We start from the raw sequence: 23,050 nt of genomic DNA, 5'->3' as shown, positions 1-23,050 counted from the left end.
CAAAATGGAGATGGAAGGAGCTCCCTTGTCCCACATTTATCAGAAGCTGACTTTCTTTCATTCTCTAGTCGCTTGTGACTCTATAAGGGCTGGGGAAGGAGGAGCAAGGATGCAGAGACACATGCTCACAGCTTTGGGACTGACAAGGCACAGAAAGGCCATCTGCAACTGTGGAAGCACAATGAGCCCAAGTGGGCATGCAGCTTATTGATCACACCCCAGCATGGAACCAGCTGCCAGCTAGCCATAAATATGGAGCAGAAGCATGCTCATCTGCACCCAGGGCATCTTCATCAACAAAACCAGGACAGAGCCCCTGCCTCCCTCATCCATCAGGCTCAGGCACTCCTCATTTCTCAGGTTAGATGTTTTCCCAGTCCAGGAATGTCAGTGCAATGGGGGTGAAAGGGTTTGGTGGGAACAAGCCCTGTTCCTCTAACAACAGAACACTGTCTCTGCTTACCCTGTGGAGAAGGTCATCAGCTGAATCCTGAAAACCCACCTGCTCTTTCTGGGAGGCAGGGTTTTATGACAGAGGAGCTGCAGTTTATGGCACCATGGAGAAATATGTTGGATGCGCTTGGCAACAGCAAATGGAAAGTTAGTCTATTAAACAGTAAATTATCCCTCCAATACATCTTCATTGAGGAGGGTTAATGAGTGGCTGCAGGCAGAGCGAGTGGGAAAGAGAGTGTGTGTATGCACAGCGTGGATGTGGAACAATTGCTACATCTGGGGACCCTGGAGCCCCTGATCCAACAATAGCATTTCCATGTGCAAGGCGCTTCACAGACACCTCCTCATGTGTGGTTTATTCAAATCAGCTTGCACTGCACCATGGAGCTCCCAGGCGGTTGGTGTGTCCAGCCCATGCTGGGAACAGCATCTCTGCATCTGGGCTGCTTGGTGCAAATGTTTTTCTTGTGGCCTAGAGCTGTTTCTGAGAGCCCAGGCTGCTGGGCTCAGCCCCTCTCCTCAGCCATGCCACAAAGCAGGGATGCAGTACCTTGCAGACTGTCCCCCTCCTGCTGTTCCACAATTGTTCAAGGCAGTGAGACAGACTGGGTTCCCCCTACCTGGATGGTCCCTGTTGTGTTAGGCTGGGGCAAAAACCACCTGCTTGGGAGTCTTGGCATCTCCTGCATCATCTCAGGGCAATCAGTGGATACTGTTCCTTTCACCTGGTCCCAGTGGTGAAGGTCACCAGGCAACAGACGTGCCTGGCTCCTGCAGTCAGTAGGGCCACCTTCACAGAGTAGTGCTGGCCACGTTTGGAGAGTCATTGATGGTGGTGTTCACAGGGCAACACTGGCAGTGTCTAACGGGTAATGGTGACTATGTTCACAGGGCAGTGCTGGCAGCTTGCAAGGCAGTGCTGGCCACATTCACAAGGTGATGCTTTTGCTGTTTGTGAGGGAGGGCTTGTCCCTAGAAGACAGGGAAGAATGCATCCCAGCCCTGCCTGCTGCTGCTGCTAACCAGGCGGGATTTACTGTGATCCCAGTGCCCTCAGCTGCCAGCACCTCTCTATAATAGACTCATCAAGGCCATTGTCGTGCTACGGGAGCCCAGTAGGTACCCTAATGGGGCTGACACAACAGCCAGCCTGCTCCCACACGATGCCTCACTCTCCCAAGCCCAGTGTGTCTGGCAGGACAAAGGCAGCCTGGCCTCCCAGCATGAGCCAAGCTGGCCAGGCATGACAGATGTGGCCCAGGACAGCCCAGCAGCCCACCCTGCACAAAACCTCTGGGGGACACTAAGAAGCTGAAGGTTGGCAGCCACTCTGCTCCCAACACATCTCCAGCGGGGTCTTACGGCCACCGCTCCCCAAACAGGTGCTGCTGGTGGAAAGAAGGGTTCAAAGCACAGCCCCAGTGCAAGGGATGACAGATCCTGCTGTTGGCAATGCTCCTCAGAAGGGAGGTTGTACAAGGCGCAATGCACACGTGCTTGTGTTGGGTTTGCGTGCCAAGGCTTTGGTAGTAAGAGGACTTCTGTGAGAAGCTGCTAGAAGCTTCCTCCATCTCCAGTGGATCTATTCAAGATGGATTGACCACTGGCCAGGGCTGAGCACATCAGCAACGGTGGTAGCAGCTCTGGGATGATGTATGTAAGAAAGGGAAAAGTTTCTGCACAGCACCAGCAGCAGCTGTAGAGAAGAAAGAATATGTGAGAGGAACAACTCTGCAGACACAAAGGTCAGTGAGAGAAGAGGGGGAGGGGCTGTTCAGGAACCAGAGCAGAGATTCCCTTGCAGCCTGTGGTGAAGCCTGGGGTGAGGCAGGATGTACCCCTGCAGCCCATGCAGATCCACAGTGAACTAGAGATTCGCCTTCAGCCTGTGAAGGACCCCACACCAGAGCCAGTAGATGCCCAAGGGAGAAATGTGAGAAGTCCGTGTCCTGAGGAAGAAGAAACAGCAGAGATAAAGTGTGATTAACTGACCACAGCTCTCATTCTCCATCCCCTCATGTCACTGGTAGGGAGGAGATAGAGAAAATTGGGAGCGAAGCTGAGCCCAGGAAGATGAGAGGGATGGGGAAAGGTGTTTTTAAGATCAGCTTTTATTTATTATTATCCTGCTCTGATCTGATGAGTAATAAATGTAACCAATTTTCCCAAGTCAAGTCTGTTTTGTTCATGTTGGTAACTGGTTATCTCTCCCTGGCCTTACCTTGGCCTGTGAGCTTTTCATTATACTTTCTCTTTCCTGGCCAGCTGAGGAGGGGAGGGACAGAGTGGCTGTGGTGTCCAGCCATGGCCAACCCACCAGAACCCTACTGCTTATGTTTTAAACACTTCTGCTCTATAGCAGTGCCTGATCCTACCCTGAGAAAGGCTGAGCACTGCTGTGGACAGGTGATAGCCACAGTACTGCTTCAAAGCGTGGTACAAATGGACCAGGGTGTGCTGCCTCCCCTCTGCATGCCCAAGTCCAGGGTACAGCACATTGCCTCGAAGCCTAAGCATGCTGGAAGGTGCCAGCCCAGCCCAGCCCACAGGAGAGCAAACAGGGGCAAGCTGTGACCCATCCTGGGTGGGAGGAAATGCAGGATGCTGCCCTGGGGGGCTTGGCTTAAAATTGGCAGCAATTTTTTGTTTGAAGCTTTGTAGCTGCTTCACATCTCTTTGCACGACAGGTCTGGCGCGTACCCTGGAACCCTTCCCCGGATCTTCCCATGAAAACTCCTACCAAAAAAAAAAAAAAAGCTTCTGCTTCATTTTAACCAAACCCAGAGCCCATCAGACAATCCAGATGGTCTCTTTCTCTATCAAGCAGTTTGGCCCAAATCCCAGTGGCAGACGGCAGGACCAGGCCTCCCCTGATAAAGAAGTTTGGGGTTTATTTTTCTCCCTGCTCCTCATTCATATTTAGAGGAACCCTGGGATTTTCCCAGGCAGCTGTTGTTCTCTGAGGCCCACACCATCAGGGTGCCTGGGTGACTTCGGTGATCACCCAAATGGAGGGGCTGAGGTATGGAAGGAGGGTCTTGGTACATAGCCTGTCCCCCACACTGCTGTCCTGGCTCACCCAGCCCTTGTTGTGTTGGCAGCCTTGGAAGGGTGTTGCTGCAGCTGGACACAGAGATGGAGGGAGCTTGCTTTTTCTGCAGATCACAAGGATTTGCCTGAGGCAAGTGCTGCAAAAAGGGAGGAAACAAGATCCCTCGCTCCCTCCCGCCTTCCCGCTAGCACTAGAGGTAAAGGGCAGGTTAGGAAGACCCGGTTCTGCTCTGTCAGCCAAGGGTTGAAGGGGAGTTTGTGAGGGAGGGTGATCACAAGCATCACACTGACAGGAGCCTTTGGGGGACACCAAGCCATTGTGGAACAACCTTCACCCCCCCAAAATTCAGCAAAGATCTACAGTTCAGACCCCTTCAGGTGCTATTGCCACCAGGGTCTCCCTGGGAGCCCCAGGACAGGCTGCAAGGCCACCTCTGCAGAAACTGTGCCAGCAAGGGGTCGGCTGCCAGAGTCCTGGGAAGCAGCTCATCTTCCATGCTGTCAGGGCTGCTTGGTAGCAACAGGGAACAAACCCCTTTCATCCATCTCAGGCACAGCTTCCTCCTGGGACTGGGGCCAGAGGAAGGAGATGTCACGAAAATGCAGACAGATGATGGGAGCCGGCATTTGGGATGGAAAAGAGCTGCTGATCTGGGCCAAGCTGGTGCAACCCTGTGTGTGTGTGAGGTGGCCCTTGCTGGAGCAGGACCTCAGGCAAACACGTCCCTTTTGCCCTGATTAAGGAGCGTGTGGAGGTCCCTGTGCAGAGGCCATTGATTTAAGAGGCACTCTGGCCCCTGGGACCTGCCACCATCCCCACAAACATCCACCATGGCCTATTGCATTGGGGTGTCCATGCTCACAGGGCACCCTCCCACTGTGGTACAGTGCAACAGGCTCCCATCTCCCCTTCTTCTGTGGATTTCCTCTCTGTGGAGGACATTTGTAGCAGTTGCTGCCAGAAGCCAGGGCTGGGCTGGGCACATCAAAATGCCTGGTTTTTTTTTTTTTTTTAAGGATTCAGCACTTGGATCCATGGGGTTACAAATGTTTCAGGTGTCATTAATAAAACAGGTGACCAGCCCTCCTAAGTATACCTTCCTTCCTTGCATTTGTAAGATTTCTTGTTTTCACTTCCTTTTGCATTGAAATAGGTGTATTTTGCCTTGTTCTTTCCTGTAGGTTAGCCAAAAAGACATTTTGGTTACTCTGTTTTAAAGATGTTCCTCTGGAATGGAAAAGAACATAGCTAATGCCACAGCCAGAACTTCAAGATTTGCTGTTTGTGTGTGTGGCAAAGCACTAAGCAGAGCTGCCACCCAAGTCCTCTCTGCAGGCCGGGGAGCTGAGCCGCGGGATTCCCACGGGATTCCCACTCACGGGCAAGGCACCATCCGGGCTGGCAAGTGCTCCATGAGCTGCCAGGTCCCCGTGCCACACGTGGACTCTGTGGATGGTGGGATGGGGTTTCAGGCTGCCGGGTGGGGGGCAGGCCAAGGCTGCCTTAACTACATCAGGGGGTGTGCAAGCCTTTGGCACCCCCGAGAGAGGAGGGAATGCTCTACCGGCGGCCGCCCGGCTCGCAGGCTGTTTCTCCCCGGGGTGCCGCTGCCCGCAGCCTCTCCCGGAGAAGTCGGGTGCTCCGCGAACCCACCCCTCTGTCCCGGGCGAGGGGACCGATCCGAAGCCCACCGTCCTGCTCGGTCGGGGCGGTGCAGAGCCCCGACGGCTCCGGATGCCCGTGCCGTGCCGTGCCCTGCCCGGAGCGCTGCTACCTCCGGCGCCGCGGGTACCGGGGACGCGGGGAGGGGCGCGGGTGGTGGAAGGGGGGCCCGTCGGGGCGGGCAGGGCGGGAGGGAGGAGCCAGCTCGGGGGCTGAGCCTGGGCTGCGGGATGGGGCGGCAGTGAGGGTGGGCGGGTGTGCGCCGACGGGGCTTTCGCCCCGCAGCCGAGCCGAGCCGCGCCGCGTCGAGCCCAGCCCCGCTCCTCTCCGCTCCGCTCCGCTCCCCGGTGATGCGCAGCGGCCGCACCGCCTGACCCTACTGCCCGCTGCCATGGCGGCCCCGACCCCCGGGGGGCCGGCGGGGGTCCCGGCGGGGCTGCGGGCCGCCGCCTGGCTGCTGGCGTGCGCCGCGCTGTGCCGGGGCCGCGCCGCCGCCTGCCCGCCGCTGTGCGCCTGCAGCGGCACCACGGTGGACTGCCACGGCTCGGCCCTGCGCTCCGTGCCCCGCAGCATCCCCCGCGGCACCGAGCGCCTGTGAGTACCGCCGGGCTTTGTCCGCCGCCGGTGGGCGTGCGGCGACGGGGGTGCGGGAGCCCGGCGGGGCCGCGGGCTTGTCCGAGGGCGTGTGTCCAAAAGCGCGTGGCGAGCGAGTGCCCTGCGGGACCGCGTGGGCAGAACCCCGCGGGGGGTGCGGGACGCGCTCGGGAGCCTGTCAAGGAGTGTGTGCGGGACCCCGTCAGGGGATGCTTGTGACACAGGCTGTCCGTGGCGGGGGTGTCCGGCAGCCTGGCTGGAGTGTGCGCAAGTGCCCGCCGCGTCTGTTAAGGGCAGTACGCGTGCAAATGGCCGTGGGGCCACGGTCGGCCGCCCGAAAGGTGCGTGTGCAAGAACCTCGTGGGGTGGGTGATGTGCGGTGTCCCGCTACGCCTGGGCGTTGTGCGTCTGTAAATTCCCGTCCAGGGGATACGTGTGCAAGGGCTTGTTGGGTGAGTTTACATGTATCATCCCTTTCTTGCGGGGCGTGCAGCAGCCCGTCGAGGTGGAGAGCAGGACGTGTGTGTAACCCTTTCTCTGTGCGAGGGTCGTGCAAGAGGTCCGGCATATGCAAGAACCCGCGTGTGCCAGTCTTTGTGCAAGTATGTGGAGCGGGATTGGGATTAGAGCAGTGCCCGAGGGAATGGGTTGCGCCGGGGGGATACTTGCGCTGGGGCAGCCCAGAATGGACTGTGAGTGTGGGTGAGCCAGCCCCATGGCACCCCCCGGCAGGTGTGTGGCCACCCCTCCAGTGACTTGTCACATGGTATCTGCACAGCCACAGGGGTTCTCTGAGGGCTCCTCTCACCCCAAGCCCCTACCTGTGCTGGGCACCCCTTTGTCCCCCGGAAACTCTCCTGGGAGTCATGCATATCATTTTAGGATCAAGTCCCATTGCCCCAGCTTTTCTTGAGACTCCCCAACGGTGTGACGAACCTTCAGCTGTGCAGATCGCCCATCGTGGGCCAGACAGCTCACCCATCCTCTCCAGTCCCCTGTGCCTGCACCTCACTGCTCATCAATCCCTTCCCACGTCCTCGGGGGTACTGGGAGGTGTCCCTGGCTCTCTTAGCTGGGCCCTCATAGGAAGGCTTTTCTCTCACAGTCGTGGTCCAGCCGGCTGTGAGGGTCCCGTGTCACCTGCTGAGCTCCCCTGAGCAGGCAGAGGGCCTCTGCTGCTGTGCTTGGCTGGGCAGGTCTGCCGGCCTGGGGTTCTGTGGCTGCAGGGAGAGCACCCAGGGAGAGCAGTATGAGCTGAATTTGTCCAGCCTGCTGGCAGCAGGTTCCTGGCACGCAGGAACCCAGTCCCGGCAGGAGAGCAGGGCTGGTCCCCTCTACTCAGCAGCAGCAGGTGCCCCATCCCAGTAGCTGCAATAGAGCATAGTGGCACAGTGGCTGTCTGGCTCTGGCCCTGGGGCCAGGCTGCTCCCACATCCCCCTTGTAGTGCAGGGAAGTATTGAGCTGCTGTCTCCTTGGGCAGCAGAACTGCAGGATATGTTCTAGGACAGCCACACACAGTGCTCCTGTCCCTGTGCTGTGTTGTTTGCAGCTCCTTGAGTGTGTGACTGTGCCCTTTGCCTGCAGATGGGCAGAGACCCTGCAGGCAAGGACTGCATGCACGGACTGCAGATAGCCTGGCAGCTGCTAGGGCTGCACTCAGCAGGCAGCATCAAGAGCTCTGCAGGATACCACTTTAGAGGAGTTTTCTTTTCTCCCACCGTAATTATCCTCATACAAATGATTATTACCCAGCACAACAACCAGGCTGCTGTGAGTTGCCTTCCTATAGACCAAGTTTATGAGGTCTGAGACAGGATCCCCCTTTCCCCTGTGCCCAGGGCAGGGGGAAAGTTCATGTATAGCCCACACTAGCCCTTTCTGCCTCATGGAGAGCTTAATAGCGTCCTTGGCATCAGCTCTCCATGCACCTGAGTGTAGGGAATGTTGGCATCAAGTCCCCACCTCTGCCTGCTGGGCAGGTGCTCAGCAGTGCTCAAATGAAGCAGCACTGGAGTGAGCTAACAGAGGATGCCCTTGTTGGGTGTCTCACTCCTGTTCTGGCATGGCGTCTCTCCTGCTCTGGCAGTGGGTCCTGCTTGCTGCCTCCTGTTCTGCCTCCACTGACCTGGACCTCCACGTCTGCTGCCATTCAGCAGCATTGGGTTTTCTGGATTTTAATGCAGCTGGTGATGCCGGATCTTCTGTCTGGACTGAGCTAGACATGCTTGCTCTCTCGTGGGTGTTTTCTGCTGGATAACTACTTCCTGCTGTTTTGCACACCCGTGCAGGTGCTTGAGGGTGTCTGTGCAGAGCAGGTCTATCTCCTAGTAGTGAAATCCTGCTGTAACAGCTCGTAAATGAGTTTCAATTCCCTGTAAGCAGGCTGCAACCTTGCAGTCTCCAGCTTCTCAGTGTTCGATGGAGCAAGGTCACCAGGCAGCCACAGGGGAGTCTGCAGCAGGGTCTGTGCTCAGGACTTGCTCTCTCCAGGGGTCAGCTCTCTGTGGAGAGGTCATCAACCTCTTACCAGTGCCCTCCACTGCGTGCCTCTTTTCCCAAGCCCTGAGATGGACAGTGTGAGCAATGCCAAACTCACCATGCGTCCCACAGTGCCAGTGAGCAGTGGTGTCCCTGATACTGAATTTCTTTCCTGTTGCATGCCAGTGTGGTGTTTGGAGCCTCCAGGCATTCTCCAGCCTCCCACCTGTCTGAGCCCCATGGTGGCATGGGTCAAGCCCCTGGACAGGGCAGCACTGCCATTGTGGGGACTCAGCAGCATTCTGTGATGAGGTTTGTGCTCTGTCATTTTCAAAGTACACCCTTTTCCTTTGAAGAACAGGGAATCACTTGTTTTGCAGAGTCACTGCAACTTTGGAGAATCATGGGCTGGGGAAAAAGTTGCCTTGTCTTCTGCTTCAGTTTGCCGTGTGATATTTTCCTTGTAGGTGCTATGCTGTTAGTAGAGAGTAAGGGCTGCAGATGTGGCTAGGATGGACCATGAGTAATAGTTGCATGGGGGGTGACACAGAACCCCTCTTCCCTTGTGCCAGGGCACAGCACATTGCTCCCTAAGTGCCTTGTAGTCTGCATCCCAATGTAAATGGAGGTTATGCACCTGTCCTCTGACAGGATGGGGGCTGAGCAAGTTGGGAAGCAGCAAAGTCTCTGGGCACTTTGTATAGATGCCTGTGCTCCTGCCTACACCTCTGGCAAGCACAACAGAGGCCTGAAGGCTTTGTAGGCAGGATGGGGTGATAATCCTCCAGCATTACAGTGTTATCTGCTTCCAGGAGTCCCTCAGGCCTCAGCCACCAGAGAAGAGTTGCGGGAGAAGGTCATGGTTCTCTTCCCCATTGGCTTGCTTTTCTTTTTTTCTTCCTTTGAAAGTGTCTCTGAAGGGCAGACTGCCCTGTTGAGGAGGTGGATAGCTCTCCCCGTGCCAGATCAGTGTAAATTTGCCACTGTCAAATGGCAGCTTCCAGCCCAGCTCTTCGCTTGTAGGGGATGATTGCACTCTCTCCTGCTATTGAATTTTTTGCTGACAGCTGAGAATTGCCCCACTTGCCCCTTTTGCCTCCTCCCCCATGAGCTGAACATCCCCTGTCTCACTGTGGGCTGTGTGTCCTTCCCCGCCATGTGGAAGGCAGCAGAGCTGGATTTGGGAGTCCCTATCACTGCACCCCTCTTGGCTTTGGCTTTTCCTTTCCATGGTCCCTGGCCCTCAGCATTTAATGGGGCTTCTGTTTGCCTTGTTCCCAAACTTTGGGGTTTGCCTGTGCTGAAATGGGCCCCGTACAGTCTGTAGCTAGCTTGCCATCCCTCTGTCTGCACTGGTGGAGGGACGGGGTGCTGAGATACAGCCTTTGGGTGTGGGAGCACCATGCCAGGGCAGCTACACCTCAAGCACTCTTGCATATTGCCCAGCCATTCCCTGCCGAAGTTCCAGCAGCAAGGTCTTGTTCAGAGCATATTTAATCCATTCACCTGCATCTACCTCTCACCAGTTAATCAAAATGTCTTGCAGCAGCCAGGCTGGTGTATCTCAGCAGCACTCCTGCATTCCTCACCAGTTGTTGGGCTGCTTCTCCTTTCAGGGGCTTCGGGCAATGCTCATTCTTGGGAAGCACCTTGAGGAAGTCAGCCTCTCCCTTCCCTGAAGTGTCCGGGCATGTTCTCAGTGACCAGTGTGGTTGCAGAGGGTCTGCGCGTGCTCTGCAGAGCTCTGGAGCAGGATGCAGGACCTTTGTCCAGCCAGGGCAGTGCTTGGCTGGCCCTGCAGCCCTCAGCTCTCAGGAGAGCCAGTGCTGGGCACTGGGAAGACGCAGGTTGGCTTGGGGAAGGTAGCTTGCCCAGCCCACTGCAGTGGCTTCCTTGGGAGCCTTCCTGGACAGAGGAAATTTGCAATTCTATTCCAATTTCTCCCTTCAGCTACGTCCAAGGCAGATGCTGTCTATATATTGCCATGGTAACGCTGCGTTCTCACTCTCTATGGAATTGCATGCTGGAAAAATATTAGTTTAAAAAACTATGTCGTGTTTGTATTGACTGAAGTAGAGGCTGATAGTGGAGGATCTATTGTCCCCTAGTTGGGAAAAGTCACCAGTAACAGGCAATAAAGCCAGGCAGATTGGCCTCTGGTGGCCACTTCTCACCCCACATAGCAATTGCTTCCCTATAAACCCTTCCTTGGCTCTGTTTTATTGCATCCTTTAAAACAGATATTTTTGCTTTAAATGTGCTGCCACTTTAGTCCTCCAGAGTGATGCATTGTGCTAACAGCAATTCCTTGCTGCTGAGGTGGGAGCAAGGAAGGGGAATTGTTTCCGGCTTTAATTGTAGGTCTCTCACATGCACCTTCAAATGCTGTTGCTGCTGTGCCCAGAACCTGCAGCCCAGGGTGGGCTGGGCACGGTGGCCATGGTGCCAGTGCAGGGCAGCACATACAGCAACAGTCCAGTTACAGAAACAGACTCCTAACAGGATGTGCATTTGCTTCGAGTTTCATTCTCCCTACTTCATTGTTTCCTATCAAAACTCTGGCTGGTAGAAGAGTGAGACATCTATAAAAGGCAAAGGATGCATGAGGGTCCCCCACAGGGCAGCAGAACCTACAGCCTGGGGGAACAGAACGGATTTGGGGTACCACCAGCGTGGTGTGGGCAGGGAAAGGGTGTCCTGACCCGGGAAAGGTGTACGAACCCATGACCTGCCACTGAAGAGGGGCTTTTCCTGTATCCTTGCTCTGCTTTGCTCTCTGGCAGACTGGTGGAGGAGAGTACTGGAGCAGGACATGCATGTGGGCAACCAAGGGAGCCTGTCTTTGTCTTGCTTCTGTGTTCTTCCTGGTTTCCTGCCCACTCCAGGGGTAGTTAGTGCTTTGGACACATCCTCTTGATCTTTATGCCTACTGAAACAACCTTTCATAAAACCTGAGAGGCGAGGAGATGTTTCTGTGCGTGTTTTGCTGAAAAGCAGTAAAAAACAATTGTGTGTTAGCAAATGGCCTCATCCCAGGGGATGTCAGACCCAGATCACTGCTCCCTGGCAGCCTTCCAGTGTGAGTAGCTCCAAGGCCAGCTCTGGCAGCTGGCCTCTGTCCCCATTTGAGGGACAGCCAGGGACAGCAGTGGTAGGAGTGGTGAGGGGAGCAGAGGTTTTCCTGCTGTACAGCATCAGGGTGCCAGTTAGCAATGGGAGCAGTAAGGATAGATGTGTCCTTGGGGTTGTGGCACTGCTGGAAGTCAGAAGGAAATGAGGTGGGATGAGGGAACCTCTCTGTGGTGTTGGTGTGGGGTTGGCCCAAGGCTGCCCCCTCAGGAGTCATCTCAGACCTCCCTGATATATGCAGGCTCTAAGGCTGTGCTGACTGTCTGCTTCCCCAGCATGCATTTTGGATGCACTTGCTGCTCAAAATAGCAGAGGCAAGTGTCCTATGGGGGAGAGAGGCTGCTAGAGGAGGAAGATCAGAAAAAAGGAAGATTAATTTTTAAAGCGATGCAGCTAAGAAGCAGCCCTGGGCACCAAGAGTGAGAGAGATGCAAGCTCCTGGCCCTGGATATATTTCTTGGTTTGAGGAAGCCCTACTTTCCATGTGGGATGCTCCAGGAGACACATCTGGTCTGGGATTGAGTAGGCACCTGTAACTGAGCAGTTCAGGTGCACTTGTCGTCTCATCCCTGGTGTGAGCAGCTCCAGGAGGGATAAGCTAAAGAGGTTTTGCTGGAGGAGATGCAAAGTGGAAGTCAATCTGATGAGTTGTAGGATGAAGCCTGAGGGCTGGGCAGCCTCCCCTGCCCTGGGAAGCAGAGGAGCTACAGAGCAACTCCTCACCAGTCTACTCAGCACAGCAAAAAAAGCCAAATTTTGTGGGTATCCAGGAAAATCTGTTCTCTTGGCTGAGTCTCAGTTTCCATATTTGTGAAACAGTAATGTCCTGTTGCCTTTTCTCTCTCTGCTGGGGTTCAGGGAGGTTATTTATTTATTTATTTTTAACCTGAAGGTGGTACACCACAATGCTGAGTGTAAAGCATTCCCTGACTTCGAGCAGCTAATGGCTGTGGCATGAAAACCCCAGAGAGAAGTTAGGACAACAGAAAGCCTTCTGGATCCTCACTGTTACTTGCATGATCGATGCTGTTTGTAATGCTTAAAGATCTGTCGTGATGCTAACCTGCTGTAGTACCTCATAAAAGCCTGCAGAGCCTCTTGTGCTCTGGGGGCCATTGCTGTGCTTGGGGCTAAGGGCAGTGATTCGAGATGAGCCCAGACAGCACACAGCTGCTCTCGGCTCTGCTTGTTGGGCACCTGCAGGCAGCTGGTAGGGGTGGTGCTAGCAAGGCATTCACCCTGCGAGTGACACCCCTAAAGGGACTTCCATGTATCCCTTGGGCACCTTTGTTCTTCTTGAGGGGTCTGGTCAGAAAAGGGATCGATGGAAACGGAGAAGAAGGTGCTGAGCTCCTTGTGCAGCTGTGTCAGCCCAGGACATGTGTGACCAGTGTCCCCTCTCTGTCAGTGGGCAGCAGCACCCTGTAATTCCCTGGTACCTTGGAGGGGATGGAATTAGCACCCAGCCATGGCCGTATGGGCTCCAGAGAGCTGGTGAATGTGGTGCTGGTGGGGACCAGCTCTACCAGGACTGGAAAGGGCCTCTGCCCCACACTTCCTTGTTTGAGCAGCTCAGTAGCCTGTGCTGGGGCTAAGTTACATTCAAGCAGCCGGGTGAAATCTTGAGAAGACTTGAAAAATGCAATAAAAGTGTAGGATGAAAGGTTGCAGCTGCTCTGTCCCCTAGTGCTGAGCACAGGGGTAAGTCTGGAGTCTAAGCCTCGCCCTTGTTTCCATCAGCAGTCTGTGTGATGGGACACGAGCTGCTTATGACAGTTGTGGATGCCACCAGGCTGGGAGAGATGCAAGAGGGCTGGAGAATGGGCTGAGATTTCAGAGTGGGCTTGGTGAATGGGAGGAATGAGCTGATAGAAAGGAAGTTGTAGCCTGGGGACTCGAGGAAAGTGTTTGGTGGGGGGGAATCACCAACAGCACACATGTGGAATGGGAGCACAAACAGAGCCGGTCCTGCCCCTGCAAGTCAGAGAGGCCCTGAGGCAGAGAGAGCTGTGCCCTTGGGGCTGGGGGATTGCTGCGGGGAAGTGGGCTGGGAAAGAGGCCTGCATGGGCAAGGGAGTGCCAGATCTCTGCACCATGGTGGCCTAGGCAGGCAGAGATGGGGCTCATCTGCTGTGGGAGGGGTTCAGGTCAGAGTTTTGTTAACGATTCTGGAAGCTGTGGGAGGCAGGGGCAGTGATGTGCTACAATAAGGCACAGGGTACCGTCAGTCCCTGTCCTTGAAGGAGCAGTGCATGCCTCTGCCTGGATTGATGGAGGGTGGAAGAGGTATATTATGGGGTGCATGACCTTCCAGCCTTCATTTCTCTGCTTCCCTGATGATTATATGGCACTGCCGGTCCCAGCTGGGGTCAGGGCTCTGGGATGAGGGCTGTGGAGCTGCTGGGAGGGGAGCCATGCCCTTGGGGGCCAGCATTTTGAGGCAAGGGCAGGAATGGCGGAGCAGTGAAGACCATCGAGGGAGGAACACATCTCATGGCCCGGTACCAGCCCCACCAGGGACACCAGGGCAGGGGCCTTGCAGCAGGCACCACAGGAGCACGGATCCTTCTTCACCAGCCCCTGCAGAGCTGTGGGCACCTGCTCTGTGCTGGCCCTGATGGGCCAGGGCATATTTTGCCGCTGGTGGGTGCAAATGCAGGAATTCATCTCACAGACTTTCCCTCTGCATTCTTAAAGGCAGGATCTCGGGGAGCAGAGCGGTTGGGATTTCTGCTTCAGCAGGAGAGCAGGGGTGAGCTGAGCCACAAGGACAGGAGTCACATGTGTGCTGAATAGCTGATGCTCTGCAACAGAGTAGGGATAGTGGGATTGCGCTGTCTGCTCCTTCCTGCTCCTGATAAATCAGTGTCCAGGGAAATATCATTCATGTTGGCTGTATTTAATAAATTAACTTTCAGCATTTGTGCTCTCTGAGGTTTTTACTGAGTTAGTGTAGCTCCAAACCCTGCAAAGGGAAAAGACACATTGGACCCCCTGGGAATGGATAAGCCATCCAAATCTAGAAACCAAATATAAACGCAGACTATGCAAATCCAGTCTAACGAACCCTGCTGCAGCACAGACATCCCATCTGGGAGTGGGATGATCCACAAGCAGTGTAGCAAAGGGAGTGATTGTTTTAATGACTTTCCTCTTCCCAGGGAGAAATGGGAGGGGGGTTTCAGAAACTTGAGGGCTGCAAATGAAAATTCACTGCCTCTCCATCATTGTGAGATTTGGGGTGCTGGGCAGACAGAGGAAGGCAGCCTGGATGAACCTGGTGCTTCTGATGTTAAATCCTTTGAATTAGCGAGGAAAGAGCGTGGCCTGTGTTTGTGCTTTCGAGTCACAGTCCAGAAATACAGCCAATCTGCTGGGCAGTTCCCCAGACACATCAGTCCTTATTGAAGCTCTGCTGTGTGGAGCAGGACAGTGTGTTTTGCTTCACTAGGAAAGGGCATGAAGGCAGTGGGTGAGCAGCTGAGCAGCAGGGATCTGGCTTTCTGGGCACTGCAGACTATAATTTATCTCCATGAGGAACTGAAGGGGGTTCAGAGGGGAAAAAATGTCATGAAGTTAAATGGCAGTGTTGCCTCGGCATCCTTACAAATCAGCTTTACCTGCTGTTCATTCCCATCTTGATTGCAAAGGCCATCATTTACCTGAACAAAGGCATGGAAGGATGCTGGGAGCAGTTGTCAGGGAGTCCACAGAGCCACTTTCTGAGGGAGGAGGACTGTCAAGGGGCCCTGAGACACAGCCCCACTTGGGGATTGCCACCAGCCCCACTGCAAATGTTCCCCAAAGATGCTCAGCAAACATACAGGGAGCAGAGGCTGGGGTGGGCTGTATGGGCAGCAGACCCCAGGGTAGCTGGTCCTGCTGGGGCCTTCTGGTGCTACAGTTTTTGGGCTGCAATGTCCCGGAAGATGCTTTGGAGAGAGGGCAGAGCCTGTTTTTGACATGTCCAGGGACTGGCCATGCGTAGTCCATGGCTCTTTGGTGTTTCTTCATGTTTCCGTGCTGCTTTACCTGTGCTCTGCCTCTGGCTAAGGCTCTGGGATGCTGGTGCTCTGAGGACAGCACCCCACCTTAGGCTTTGCAGGCTGAGGTGTCAGTCCTGGCTTTCACGTTGGGCAGTTTTAAATCAAGGCTCTCTGCTCTATCCCTCTGCAGTATTGGAGATGTCTCAACTTCCAATTACACACTGGACTTGTACTCTGGCTACACAGCCAGGGTAATGTTAGGTATGTTTAAAGGAAGGTGACATGGGAGTCCTGGTGGGAGCCCTCCCTCACCAGGAGCTCGAATGGCTCCTGCCATTACCTCCAGCTAGGTCTCCAGCGTGGCCCTGGGGATCTTCGAGGCAATCTTCTTTGCCAAGGAATGTTTAGGACATTTGGAGAAAACCATTCCTGAAGCTGTGATTTCTCCCTGTCCTTATCTGACTCCAGGGCTGTGGTCCATCAGGAGGTGGGCACACAGCTGAGCATACCAAACGACCCCCTTTGTGGTGACAAATATCCCTAAAACGTGTGACACGCCCCAGAGGTTCGTGCCTGGGATTTACAGCCCGACTGACCATGACTTTTGCTCCCACTGAGAGGGCCAGGTCCTTCTGATTTGGCGGCCCATCCCCGGCAGCCTGCTGTGCTCTCTGGTCGTACTGGAAGCCGCGGGAGTGGTGGGGCTGCAGAGCCCAAGTGTGGGTTTCAGTTTAATCACCGGGGCTGAGGAACCTCTATTCATTCCCACTCGCATTCATCTGTGTCCTAGTAACGCTGCTCTCCCAACCTCCTTCCCAACACAGGCACACACGGCTGGATAATGGCAAGAGCCCGGCAATCGCGGAGCTGAATAGCGCTGTAATTACGAGGCTATAATGGCGAGCTGGAACTCATTAGCCATTATCAGCCATTTCAGCAGGACAATGACAGCACCCCGGGGTGCGCGGCTGCGCTGGCTGCACCCGGTGGCCCTACAGGCTGCTCGGTGGCCCCGAGGCCAGCCCGCCGCTGACCTTGGCCCCTGGCACGGCTGCAGAACCCGGTGGAGGGAAGCTTTGGCTCTGGATGGGAATAAATGATGGACTCTGTGTTGAGCCAGTCGTGACATGAGGCGTTCCTGGTCCCACTGTCCGGGCTCAGGAAGTTACAGATCTCTCCCCCACAAGCACCTCAACCTGCTCCATGGTGGCACTCTCCTGTCTCTTCCCTGGCTTCAGCAGCTCATCCTTCACTTGACTGACTTCTGTAGTTTTGTTTTCCTCTTGATTCCTATGTTTGCGTTCAGTGCAGGCAGTGGGTCTCCAGCGTGGGAGGCGTCACTGGCCCCTGCCTTGGCACAGGCATCCTCCATCCCTAGCACACACCTTGGACAGGTTGGCCTTGTGGCAAGAAGCAAAATCGCCATGCTTTGTGGTGCTAACGGGGGAGACTGTCTCCTGCAATAGAGGGCTGCACGGAGATCCCGAGCTCTGCAGACTGTGAGTCCCAGGGCCGAGGATCCTGCTTTTCCTACAGTAATCACATCCTGTAATGCAGAAATGAGCTGCAAAGCTGGCTGTGAGATGCAAATCTATGCAGCTTCTGGCTTAATGTATTTTAAAGCAGGATAATCCTAGCAGGAGGATGCTGGAGAGCATGGCTGAGGAGAGCTGAGGAAGGTGTAACCAGCAGGCTGGGAGCAGAAGCCCTGCCATATGTGTGTCCAGCAGTGGGACATGTTGTCCTGGTGCTCAGCAGAGCTTGGGCAGGACCCAGGCCATGGGGTGGGTGTAGATACACTTTATTTCCACCAGCAGAACGAGCGAGGAGGGCAGCATCTCCTTTCTTGCTGCATTGCCTGTCCCTGTGCTCACCCAGAGCTTTTTGAATGAGAGTGATGCCACAAAGCAGCTTGTCCTGTGCAAGCTTCTCTTGGCAGGTGAAACCTGAGTGTGGCTCATTCTCCAGGTAGAAGGTGTGAAATGGCTGTGCACTGAACCGGTTGTGATGCAAAGATAATGGCAGGAACCATTATCATGTAAGTGTCACTTACAGATGTATCTTGCAGCTTGGGTATTCGGAGGGATCCTGCTGTTCCGGGGACTCTGGTTTGTTTCTTGTTACCCTTGCCTTCTTTAAACAACGCTGTGTGTTTGGGATGACCCTTCCAGGTGTTAGCTGCATTTGGAGAATGGGGTGGCATGCATCCCATGGGGGGCATCTGGAATGGGAACAGGGAGGAGCCTGACAGCCCCTGCCTCTTGTTGCCTTATGGTCCATGAAAGATGCCAGCTTACACAGCCCCAGCCAGCCAGACTTCTGTGTGCCCAGCAGTGCAGTGCTGGTCATTGAGGATTAGGGTCCTCTCTGGAGCCAGGGCCATTCCTGGTGAGGGGCCACAGAATTGCACCAGCCCCTACTGTCCCTTGGGCCCTGCCTGCCGTTTTAGGGGAGGTACTGGGGAAGCTCCAGAGTCCTTCCCTGCTAATTTCTTCCTCTTTTCTCTGCAGGGAGCTCAATGGCAACAACATAACACGAATCAACAAGAATGACTTTGCTGGGCTGAAGCAGCTCCGTGTCTTGTGAGTTCCTGATGAGGGGCCAGCTGCCCCCACCCTGGTGGATATTGTGCTTGGTTTGTGACCCCTCCTAGGGCTGCTGGAGTTAGCCTCTTTCTGTGGGCTTCAGCCAGCAGGGCTGGAGGGTATTGTGTTGGGCTGAGCACGGTGGATTTCCAGCTGGGACAGAGTGGGAAGAGTCTGGGTTGTGTTGAGGGGATAATGGGAGTGAGGTGCCCTGGGTCAAAAGAAGTAAAGGGGGCACTGGGGACCACTTTTCCAGAAAGCTGACCCCTTCTCTCTGCAGGCAGCTGATGGAAAACCAGATCAGCATGGTGGAGCGTGGGGCATTCGATGACATGAAGGAGCTTGAGCGGCTGTGAGTGTCTGGTCATGGAGGGAGGTTGGTGAGGGGCTGCTGGATTTAGTTGCAGAGAGCATCCCTTCCTTTTTTCCTTAAACCCTAATGTATCAGTGCTGCCTGACTTCAAACAGCTTCTCTTCTGCGTGGCAGTGGTATTTTAGTTTGGGAAGCACACCTGTTTTTGTTTCTGTAGATCTTAGAGTCCTTTCTGATACTTTAAAGTGAGGAGCAGGTTAAACACAAATGTCTTTTGCTGTATCAGCTGTGTCCTGTGTGTTAGCAAGGGAGCTGTAAATTCTGGTCCAGTACTCAGTAAAATAGCTCAGCAGTTTAAAAATCCCAAGCTGCTCAAGCAAATATGAGGAGCTGAGTGAGCAGCAGGTTAAGAGAGTGCAGTTAAGCAGCAGTCAGCAGTTAGCAGCTTGGAGTCCACTCTGCATGTAATTACAGCGTTGTGAGTAGGTGTGTTAGTGCCCCGTGGTTGTCCCTGCCTGGGACTGTGGTGAGCAGGATGGGGGTGTCCTTGCCAGGTGGGATGCTCTGCTCCATTGGCCTCTCTGAGCGACCCAAAGTACCCAGCTCCGCCTGATGCATCCAGCTGGGCTGCAGATGGAGTCACTGCTTTGTGACCCAAACCCTGACCCTTTTCTTCTTTCCCTGCAGACGGCTGAACCGCAACCAGCTGCACTCCCTGCCTGAACTTCTTTTCCAGAACAACCAGGCGCTGTCACGGCTGTAAGTACCTGCTGTGCCCACAGGGCTCCCCTGCCCAGCAGCACTGTGGACTCACTTGGGGGACTGCCATGGGGTTTGGAGTGGCATTGATGTCTCGGGAGGGTGCTGCTCCTGGGGAGGTTGTGCTGGTGGTTACTGGTGTGTTGTCCCAATGAAGGCTCAGCACGTGGCAGGGGAATTAATGCACCCTGTTTCTGTGTGACCTGAGCATGCAGCAAGGTGGGAAATGGGCTGTGACTTGTATGAGATCTGAGACTGGCATCGTTAAGGATGTCCTTGTAACACATGGGGATACGGGATGAGGTGCTGGCAGTCTAGGCTGGGTCTGGCATCTCAGAGTTGAGCTGTGCCTGCACAGTATCAGATGGAGAAGTGCTTTGAGCTTCTCAGCCTCCTCCCTGGGTGTGGATCATGGGCCTTGGAGCAGGGTTGCCTTACACATTAGCCCAGGTTCTCATGAAAGGAAGGTGAAAGAGGGTGTCCCTAAGGGGATCACATTCTGCCCAGAGACCTCCATGGGGCACAGAGAGCCCCTCAGCCCTGCTCAAGAGCTGCCTTCCTGTAGGTATCTGGAAAAGGAGGGGGAAGCCCTGCCTGGGGCAGATCCAGCCGTTCATGCCTACTGCTCCCTCCTCGCATTGCTCTACTTGTCCCCATCCCTGCCTGTCCCTCTGCACCTGTAGAAACAACTCCAGGGACTGTCTCATGCTGTGCAAGCCCCAGCTTCACAGATCTTTCTGCTCCTCCTCCCTCTGTGCAGCAGCAGGCTGCTTGGGGAGGGCTGCTGGGGCTTTGATAAATATTCTCTGTTCCATATTGGGTTTCCCTTGCCTGGGGCTGTTTTGCTCAGGCAATGGTGCTTTCAGCAGTGCCAGCATTGTTCAAACGAAGTGTTTACAGGCTCTCAGCTATGTCAGGCACCACATACATTGGGAAGGGTGCTGTGAGGAGAGGGTGCGTGCCAGACTGGGGCTGGGTGCTCTCCATCACTCAGAGAAGCAGCTTATACCCCGTGGGTTGGGGTGGTAGTTGCCAGGACACAAGCTTTCTGCTTGCTGCATCTTGTATCTCCATTGATCAGCTGTGACGTGAGGATGCCAGGTCCCTGCTGAGGCAAGGCTGGAATGGATGAAATAACTAAACGTGCTGAGACATTCCCAGGACAAGCATGGCCATGTTGGGACCAGGGACCCCTGCCTGTGCAGTCAGGGTATGGCTGAGCCATTTTCTTCCAACAGTGCCAGGGAGTCAGTCCCGGAGTCCAGCCCGAGACGTGTAATGAAGGGTTAAAACGCTGTGTGGGTTGCCAGCATGGGATGTGTGAAGTGGTGGACAGGCGCCAAAGATGGGCCTAGGTAATGGCAGCTGATAGCACAGGCGTTCAATTAATTATCAAATGGCATTTGTTGAGCTCAGCTGTGCCTTATCGTGGCGCCAGCAAAGGCCCATCCTCCTCCAGCCCCCCATTGCATAATAGAAACACAGGCAAGAGAACAACTTTACAAATATTAGTGTTTCCTTTTTAATCTTCTCTAGATTTTAATACCAGGCTCTTTTAACAAGCAAGCCCTAACAATTCATTGTGGAGTTGCAGAAGAGCAGCATGTGTGTCCCCTACACATACAGTGCACCCCTACACAGCCACCAGGCTCGTGTGGAGTCAGGACTATGCCACGGTGTGCAAGGACTGTAATACCACCGAGGGTTTAGATGCTCCTTGCAGCCACCTCATGTTCAGGTGCATTTTAGCCTCTTCGTGTTGTTTTGCTGCTTACTGCAATGTGGTGATTATTTCAAACCTTTTCCTTCCCATCTTGTCTTGTTTTCTGGCCATTTCTGCCATGGCAAACTGCCTGGATACCAGCACCTGGAACATCTCTTGTTCAATCTGGGGCCATGTGCATGGGCTCAGGTTTTGCAGCTCCTTGACTATAGCTGGTACCATGTCTTGGGGAGCTTTGATGCATGCTTGGAGCAGAGGGTCCCTGTGATGAGCGGTGACATGGACACAGAGGACACACTGAGCCACCCTCCAGCCCCCTCTGCAGCACTTTCCTCCCCCAACATTAATGAAGGTAGGGGTGCAGCGCTGGGGTCTGCAGAGAGCACATCAGAACCCAATGTCCTGGCAGATTCTTGAGTTCTGCATTGTGCAACAGAGCCCTATGTACCAGAGGACCTGCTGCTCCCTCTCTTTGAGGCTGCCAGTTGCTGAGGTGCTCAGGGATGTTTCAGGGGGATGGCAGGGCAGGGGGTGCCCTGGGTGGCTTGTCTAGATACACATGCTGGCTTAGCAGGAGGTGGGATCTGGACCACTGCTAGCCAGCCAGTGTGGGAGGTCATAAGGACACTCTTAAATTGCAACAAACCCAGGTCAGGCTACAGGGATATGAGTCAGCGGGGAACAGGTTTAAGCTAAATTGAAATCAGCTCTCCTTGAACGAAACTGGAGCCTCCCCACTGGGCTTTGCACTTGTTTAACTGCTGAAATGGATATGGGGTGGCCTCACTGCTCAGGAACCCCTCCCTGCCCAGAAACAGGCTGGGACCTGTGTTGGTATAGGAAAAAAGGCTCTTACCAGCACCATTTTCTTGCAAAACCTGATCTCCAGATCACTTCCAGGAATCAGGCTTCTGACTGCAGCCACCCGTGCCATGTTTCTTGAGTTCTGGAGTTCTTGCTAGGTCCTCATGTCTTCACACCATTGTACTGGGAGGTCTTGAATTAGCAAAAACTGACTGAATGAGTCAGGCTGAGATCTGGTTAGTTGGGAAATGAGGCTGTCTGGTGGCAGCTGAAGCAGAAATCCAGGAGTGGATTGAAGGAGCTGCTGGGGGTTGCTTAGATGGGCCCTTGCAGGCTGGCCTGGGCGCTCCAGCCTTTTCCAGACATAGTCTTGATGGATCTTTTTCAACACACGAGTAACACAGAAGATGAAGGCAAGTCTGTTGAATTAGGGGTATGGGATACCCATAGATCAGTTTCCCACTGTACCTTTCCCACTGAACCTGATGAAAATTTTTCAGGAGCGCAAGAGGAGTCCCTTGGGTTTAGGTTGAGATGGAGAGCTCTTCTCCCCCTCCTGAGTGTCAGAGCCTAATCCATGTTGGTGGTACTTGCTGGTCTCCCAGCGTAGTTTGAGCTACAATTACTTACGTGGCACTTGGCTGTAAAGAGCATTTGTGCATCAGGATAATGGAAAGGATTGGAGTTAAACCTGATCTGTCAGGGCTTAAATAAAAGGGAATGGCAGGAAAGGGCCAATGGAAAGCAAACCTCCATTGAGGGCATGGGGGAGGTGAGAGGCCTGGAGAGGAATGTTTTCCCCTTGGAATTTGGGAATATTGAGCTGACGCCTGCTCAGAGCCCATTTCAGTCTGAGGTTGGGGGGTGGGGGGAAGGTCCTTGGCAGTGGGGCCAGGAGGCAGGGGGGACTCCCCGCATGACCTCCTTTATTTATGTCCCCCGCAATGAGCAGATAACTCATTAAGCAGTCCTGGTGGCTGGAAATGGTGCTGATCTGAGGTTTCGCTGGAGAGCGCCTGACCTCAGTGACCCGTTCTCAAACTGGGTTTAATTAAACTGTCAGCATTGGATGGAAGAACAAAGCTTTGTGGGCTCAGGGGGGAAAGCCAGGGTCCCCCAGCAACCCACTGGGGAAGAGCACATCTCCTGTGAAGTAAAGAGCTGATAAAAAGATGGATCTTTCCTTCCAGTGAGGATTACCCAGGCAAGAAGGTGACCTCTTGCTGTGCCCAGTGTAGGTCCCCAGTATACCACAGCCATACACATCTTGGCTCAGCAATGGTGCTTCAGTATTGCCCTGATGCCCACCAGGAGGCAAGGGGATGCTGGTAGAGCTTTCTTCACCATCTCTCCCAAGGTGGCAGGAGTTGGGGTTTTTTTTTGGGTTACCCAACAGCCTGCAACACAAAAAACAAGCAGTTTCTCTCTGCTTCCTTGGGAAGAGTGGGGGAGAAGGATGAGAAAGGAGTTCTGTAGCACTCTCTCCCTTCTATGCTCACCTCCCCTTA

At 54.5% G+C, this 23,050-nt stretch overlaps 1 protein-coding gene across 1 annotated transcript in view; it reads left to right on the top strand.

The window, feature by feature from the left end:
* The first annotated feature begins 5,561 nt into the window (after positions 1-5,561).
* The window catches only part of SLIT1 (slit guidance ligand 1), a 59,381-nt gene continuing 41,892 nt past the window's right edge, over positions 5,562-23,050 (top strand). The window contains exons 1-4 of the mRNA XM_062496003.1: positions 5,562-5,764; positions 17,869-17,940; positions 18,224-18,295; positions 18,944-19,015. Coding sequence (XP_062351987.1) covers positions 5,562-5,764; positions 17,869-17,940; positions 18,224-18,295; positions 18,944-19,015 — 419 coding nt within the window. The remainder of the gene's footprint in view (positions 5,765-17,868; positions 17,941-18,223; positions 18,296-18,943; positions 19,016-23,050) is intronic.

The sequence above is a fragment of the Cinclus cinclus genome, chromosome 7 (assembly GCF_963662255.1).
Source record: "Cinclus cinclus chromosome 7, bCinCin1.1, whole genome shotgun sequence".
Classification (NCBI taxonomy): Eukaryota; Metazoa; Chordata; class Aves; order Passeriformes; family Cinclidae; genus Cinclus; species Cinclus cinclus.
The sequence above is the reverse complement of the archived record's forward strand: the minus strand, read 5'-3'. Positions and strand labels throughout refer to the sequence as shown.